This window comes from Alosa sapidissima, chromosome 9 (assembly GCF_018492685.1).
Source record: "Alosa sapidissima isolate fAloSap1 chromosome 9, fAloSap1.pri, whole genome shotgun sequence".
NCBI lineage: Eukaryota > Metazoa > Chordata > Actinopteri > Clupeiformes > Clupeidae > Alosa > Alosa sapidissima.
This window is the reverse complement of record NC_055965.1, coordinates 6299573-6306106: the sequence shown is the minus strand read 5'-3', so window position 1 is coordinate 6306106 and position 6534 is coordinate 6299573. Positions and strand designations below refer to the sequence as shown.

The 6534-nt window shown below is 47.5% G+C and overlaps 1 protein-coding gene across 1 annotated transcript; it reads left to right on the top strand.

Annotated features, from left to right (window-relative positions):
• The first annotated feature begins 3289 nt into the window (after positions 1–3289).
• si:dkey-45d16.4 (trichohyalin) lies at positions 3290–6371 on the top strand. Its single transcript, XM_042104726.1, has 4 exons — positions 3290–3419; positions 4287–4551; positions 4922–5118; positions 5608–6371. The coding sequence occupies exons 1-4, from the start codon at positions 3386–3388 to the stop codon at positions 5970–5972; spliced, it is 861 nt and encodes a 286-aa protein (XP_041960660.1). The 5' UTR covers positions 3290–3385; the 3' UTR covers positions 5973–6371.
• The last annotated feature ends 163 nt before the right edge of the window (positions 6372–6534 follow it).

The window sequence follows — 6534 nt, the reverse complement described above, 5'->3', positions numbered from 1 at the left end:
GAGGGAGGGAAGGGGTGGAGAGAGAGAGAGAGGATGAGGGAGAGCAGTCACAATTCCTGTGTTGCCAACCCATCTCCACATAATGAGAACACTCACTCACACACACACACACACACACACACACACACAGATATGTACTCTCTCTCCGTTACACACACACACAAACATGCATACATGTTTTCTCTCCCCCTATTTTACACACACACACACACACACACACACACACACACACACACACACACACACACACACACACACACACACACAAACACTTTACTGTAATGGTGCAGGGATGCAGGCAGAGAAACACTCCATGATGAGGGGGCTGTGCTTTCTCAGGAGACATAAAAGAGAGTCCATAGACAATGACAACCCCCACCCCCCCTCCATAACACACACACACACACACACATGCACACACACACACACACACACACACACACACACACACACACCACACACACACACACACACACACACACACACACACACACACACACACACACACACACACACACACACACACACGCACCCAGAAAAGATGTTTCCAGTTCTACTATCTCTAAGGACAGCAGCGCTGATAGCTAGACAGCTTAAGGAGGGAAAAGATGGATATAGTAGCTGTTGTGTTATTTCTGCAAGCTCCAGCTCTGAAGAAGACTAAAGAGTGAATGTGTATCCTGTGCAAAGACACTTGTCCAGGGTCCTAACAGCCCAGACTGGTGTAGTAAAACTTCAGAAGGGACGCCAGGCGTCCGAGTGCTTTTTACTCTGTTTACAACACAGGTACAGGGCACTTTCCAGGGAAGTGTTCAGTGCTGGAGCGGAGAGTCTCACGCTGGTGGAAATAATGATAACTCTCGCTGCGTTCTTTCTGGAAAACCCCAGAGCTTGTTCTCCTTGTGGAAAATGAATGTTGTTTAACCGGAGCTTGACCACCCAGGGTTGATTATGAGCCAGCTGGGGGCGTTTGGGTAAACTCCAACGAGAGCTGAGCCGTTTTTCCTGGAAAGATCTCCTGCTTTTTAGGGCAGACGCATCAGCATCGCCTATGGGTGCAGATTTGCGTTAATGTCAACACTGCATCACTGTATGCACTGCTGACAACAGAATGCGACGGAACCGTGGGAGGACACCGAGGCAACAGAATGGGAGGACACCGAGGCACTTACAAAGAGTCCAGCAGTCCCGTTTCATTTGCTGTCCAGCCACCACAACTAACATGTTTTAAACATGTTTCACAGAGTTCTACACTGGTATGCCTTCCAGACATTATCACAGCTGCTGTATAATCTGATTTGCATAATCTTAAGAATCACAGTTTTTGTCAACTCCTCATCACACAAGCATTACACACAAGGGAAAATCAACGGAAAAACACATAACAGTGTTACTAATGGACTACTACAAAAACAGAGCTCCTTTATTGATAGACTATTTGAAGACAGGAACTCTTAATTACATGAAAGAAATTGTTGGTACTGTAGATACAAATGAAAATACTGTTGAGGTTGTAAGATGAAATAAAATACATCTCCAGAGAATCTCTTTGTGCTGTAATTTCACGGCTAACATAATGGGAGATTGATTGACTGTTACAAGGACAAAGCAAGGATATGCAAACAGAGAGCGGTTGTGTCCTAACGCATGACAAGCATGTCACTCTGAAAAGAAGTGTCTTCATGTTCGGGAGATGGCAGCCTGCAGTAACACACAAAGGCACTGCCTATCACAGCAAACAGCTCCAGTGGAAAAATAGAAGAAAATAGATACTACTGTATATAGAGGCTTTATTTTGTACAGGGTAAACAAAACACATCCAGTCCACACTGCTTCACATGTAGATGACTGATAGACACAAGGTTTACAGAATCTCAGTCCTCCTCCTCCTCAGTCGAGGAGGAAAAACGATAACCCAACATACAGACCCCAGCATGGCGCACCATGTCTCCGCGTGTTGCCAGTGCTTAGCAACTGGACAGTCTGTGAGCGGCTCCTCTCCTCTCCTCTCCACCACTCCGCTGGTCCTCCCATGCTGCCCGGCGTACCCTCAGTGACCCTCCCTCAGCCACAGAGCTGCCAGCAACTGGAATAAACCAGTACAGCGAGCCGTGTCCATCTGAACCGATGGAGCAAACGCTCTGGCTAGTGAGGAGGGGTGGGGGGTTGGGGGGTCAATAGTGGCCAAGCCAGGCAGGCAGCATGGCCACATATTTACCCTCCGATTTCAGAGCCTCAGTGACTGCCCTTGATTTACCCCCACCGCACCCCATGCTGTCGAGTTTGACAGTTAGTCGGCCTTCATGATCAGTTTGTGTAAGAGTCGGGGAGTGGAGCGGAGCGCATTGGTCTGTCAAGATCAGCTTTTGAGGAGTGCACTCAGGGGGCTCAGGGCCCATTACTGTGATTATTTCATAACTCTCATTGTGAGTTGCTTGCTTACACTGCATTTAACGCGTTAGAAGGCCACGCGCAGCGTAGCAGAGCGCAGCGGTCTGGCAGCCATGCAAGTGAACGGGACCGGGCAGTGCGGGGGAGTTGTGCAGTGATAACTGGGGTTCAAGGTCAAGAGAACGCAAGGAGGCAGTCGGGGGAGTTGTGCAGTGATAACTGGGGTTCAAGGTCGAGAGAGCGCAAGGAGGCAGTCGGGGGAGTTGTGCAGTGATAACTGGGGTTCAAGGTCAAGAGAGCGCAAGGAGGCAGTCGGGCTGAGCTTGTCCAAGTGACATTGGTCAGTACTGACATGACATGACTCCACTTAATTTGACATGCTCTGGTGCATGTAAAATAAAGCAACATAATATATCCAAAGGAAAAAAAACTGCTAAACATTTAGTCTCACTACATCACGGTTGACATTATGGTTGTGGGATCCCATCACTGCATCAGAGCAGGCCAAGTAATTACATATGAAAATGGTTAGAACAGTGGGCGCATGCACTTTAGTCACAGACTTCAAGGTTGAGCTGACTGGAATATGTACAAATGTCTCTGAATCTGTTATTGTGTTTTAAGTTAAGCTCTCTGTAAATAGTGAATAGTAAGCCACATCTATCTATCTATCTATCTGTAAATAGTTAATAGTAAGCCACATCTCTCTCTCTTTCTCTGTAACTATACATTGTCGACTTGCTCAGGGGCGCAAGACAAACGTTTTCTCCACAGCCACCCATCTCAGTTAAATGAAACGAGGCTGGACATGTTTGTTGTACTTGCATGCCCTCTAGTGGATTGTTAATGGATGTACAAAGACACATATCTCCGGTTATTCCAGATTTTCCGAGAAGTTGAGTTACACGTCAGAATGTAACCTGTACTGGTGACTGGACGTGTACGGTGACCTCAGCAGTTTCCGCGTGTCAGCTGATCACAGATTCCGGATGTCATGGAACGTGTGGTGGAAATGGCGAGCGACAATGGTAAGACCTCTGCTATAAACTGCTACGTCTAACACGCCTTCGCTGAAATCAAGCCGCTGACGGCTGGACAAAAGCAATGACAACATGTCAAACGGGTTTCAGAGACGCACGGTCGCTCGTGAACGCTCGGCCCTTGCTTATTTGTCTGACTGCGTAGTCTTTGCAGAGCAGACTCAACGTCTACTTGTGCTGGGCAAGCCTATTAAAAGCGACGTCACTCGGCAGTCGCCAAATACGGTGCAAAATACACCGAGCAGCTGCAGTAACGTTGTTCGTGATTCTGCATCCAAATAGGCTCCTCTGTAGGGCACGCAAACATCACATCACATGCACCTATTTTCACATTGTAAATGCTCAATAAAGAATCAGGCTATAGGGCATGTCTTAACAATTTCAGAAGACTGTTCTTGCATGGACTGTGTCCATGCAAAGTGAGTAAGTTTATCATGACTGTAGGTTTGGCTACACTTTAACAAATATATCTAGCTTATAATACAGGGCTTTGGTGGAATATAAGGCCTACAAGTTATCATGTGTGAGTTGTGTATGTACAGTAATGATGACACTCACACATGTTAGCAGGTCATCTTTGTCAAAGTTTATAATTATTACACAGGGCTGCAGAGTTATTGCAAAGTTTGTCTCTAGTAATGTCATCTATCCCTTTGCAACTATCAGAGCTATTTAAAACCAGATGGACATGTCAGTAGTGATTTCTCTGAAAATGTATTAATGATATTTGGGTGTTTTACAGTGGGCATATGTTTTACATGATTATGTACAGTCTAATGAATAAGTAAAAATATACTCACTAATACACTTTATCCACTCCTCCACACACACACACACACACACACACACACGTAGATTTTTCCGTGGCTGGCCCCTCCGCCACCCCCCGCAAACGTCAGGTCCGCTTCTCTGCCCGCCATGACATCATGCTGCTGCGGGAGGTCATCGTCCAGAACCCTTTCAAGTCCAAGGAGACGGGCCGTTCTTGGGGGCGCGTGGGCGAGATCATCACGGCCGCCCTGCAGGACGAGAACTTTGAGGTGGATGCCCGGCGCTGCCGTGAAAGGACCATGCTGCTGCTGGACTACTACAAGAAGCAGGACTTCGCCAGTCTGCGGAGGTACGCAACACACCCCCATTCATCCAACGCTGTTGGAGGATCCTCCGGTTCCTTTTTAGTATGTCATTATCGTGACCTTGATGATCTGGTTGAAAGAAATCATTTCAAACAGTATAGACAAATATAGATAAAACTCAAAAGGTTAGTGATGGAGATACTGTGTAAAGTTAGCTACTGAAACATTCCAAAGAATTCCATCATCTGACTCACTGCATTTGCTTACATCGGCCAGAGTAACTAGGCCCTGAGTATATTTGAGGAGTATAAGGTGAACTAAAAGAGATGGACACGATACCTGAGAGGATTCGAGTGGTTCCTGTAGGCACCTGGTGATGCTGCTCCCTGTCCACTCCTCTGGTCCATGACTCAGGTTTGGAACAGAGAGGCTGTACGCGCAGAAGGAGGACCTGCTCCACGAGGTGCTGGAGCTGGAGGCGGAGAAGGGGCTGGCGGGAAAGGAGGAGAGTAAGTACCAGGACGAGGAGCTGAGGAAGCGAGTCCTGGAGGAGCTCAGCATGCCAGAACAGGACAAGCCCAACCTGCTGTCTGTGACAGAGCCCCCTACAGGTGAGGAATCAGCAGCGCTAAACACAAGCACCTCAGAATAAGCTAACTAATGATGTTGCTTAACAGAGATAAGCTGCCTTTAGTTATTTAAACAAACATACCTTTTACATGACAGAGCTTTATCGAAGCCAATCAGCCATGTTATAACACTGAATGGAAATATTGTAGTGTAAAATAGATACCTGTCCTGAATTTAAAATTGGTGCATGGAACCTGATCTACAGCAGTGCCTAAATGCTCATAATTTTTTTTTTTGTACAGTTGCACTAAAATACTCTGCCACAGCAAATCATAGTGTTTTGAGACACTTGGTTATATAACTTGGTTATATGAACTTTTGTGACAATGTAATAGATACATTTAGCTCAAGATTTAGATATCATAAGGTTAACTATTCAACACAAGTGAGCATAACAAAAACTTTCTTTAGCAGAAGAGAGCAAGAATACAGCCACATATGTTGACCTTTGACTCCATTGACCTTTGCAGCGGTCATGACCCCAGATCCCGAGGAGGCGGAGGGGGTGGAGGAGCTGGTGGACCTGGCGGCGCCCACGGCCAAGCGTGCGTGCCAGTGCTGCTGCCAGACGTACTCGGAGATCCTGAGCTTCCTGGAGAAGCGGGCGGAGGCCGAGCAGCGTCTACGCGAGGAGGAGATGGCGTTGCGCCGCGAGGAGCTGGAGATCCAGCGGAGCAAGATCGCCCTGGAGCGCGAACGGCTCGCCGTCGAGAGGAGGGAGCGCGAGCGACGCTTCGAGCTGGAGAGCCAGGAGAGGCAGGTCATCCTGGACCTTCTCCGGGAGAAGGTGCTCAAGAACCCAGAGCCGGCCAGGGGGAAGGATGCTGAGGGATGAAGGACAACGACGGCTACTGGGCCTGGAACAGTAAGAGAGAGAATGAGTGGGGGGATGTGCTCTGAGACGAGTCAGAGGTTTTACGCAATGCTGCAGAGTTTTTTTGGACCCATGCAGACCCGTTTGTCACACCGTCCTGGAACTCTGAGGAATAAACTATGTTGACATTTCAGAAGGGCTATAAGATGTGTTAAAAAAAAACATCTTCAACTTCATGGGAAGAAATTCTTAAGACAATTTTTCTCCCCTTCTATGCCGAACATTGTTGAAGACTTTTAACCTTGTGGTTGATGCCTAAAACCTTTGCCAGTTTACCTAGTGGACAGCATTTAAAGGGACACCAGGCAAGCCTGATGCTTTTTCTCTACGAAACTCCCCCTCGCTCGGTCTGAAGCTCTTTTCCTTTTCTTTGCATCTTCCGTCAAGGGTTTTCGCTGCTTCTTCGCTGGCTCTGCCATTATACACACGTTTGCAACAATCTCTAGCGTTTCGTTAGCCTGCCTCTGTGCTGTAAACTGATCCTGCTTCGGTCGGCGGGTAGGATACACCGAACATGCAAGTG

Bases quoted from the DNA above. Each gene is read 5' to 3' on its own strand.
- si:dkey-45d16.4 (XM_042104726.1), top strand. From the start codon at position 3,386: ATGGAACGTGTGGTGGAAATGGCGAGCGACAATG. The intron at 3,420-4,286 runs GTAAGACCTCTG...ACACACACGTAG, and splicing joins GGAAATGGCGAGCGACAATG to ATTTTTCCGTGGCTGGCCCC. The intron at 5,119-5,607 runs GTGAGGAATCAG...TGACCTTTGCAG, and splicing joins TGTGACAGAGCCCCCTACAG to CGGTCATGACCCCAGATCCC.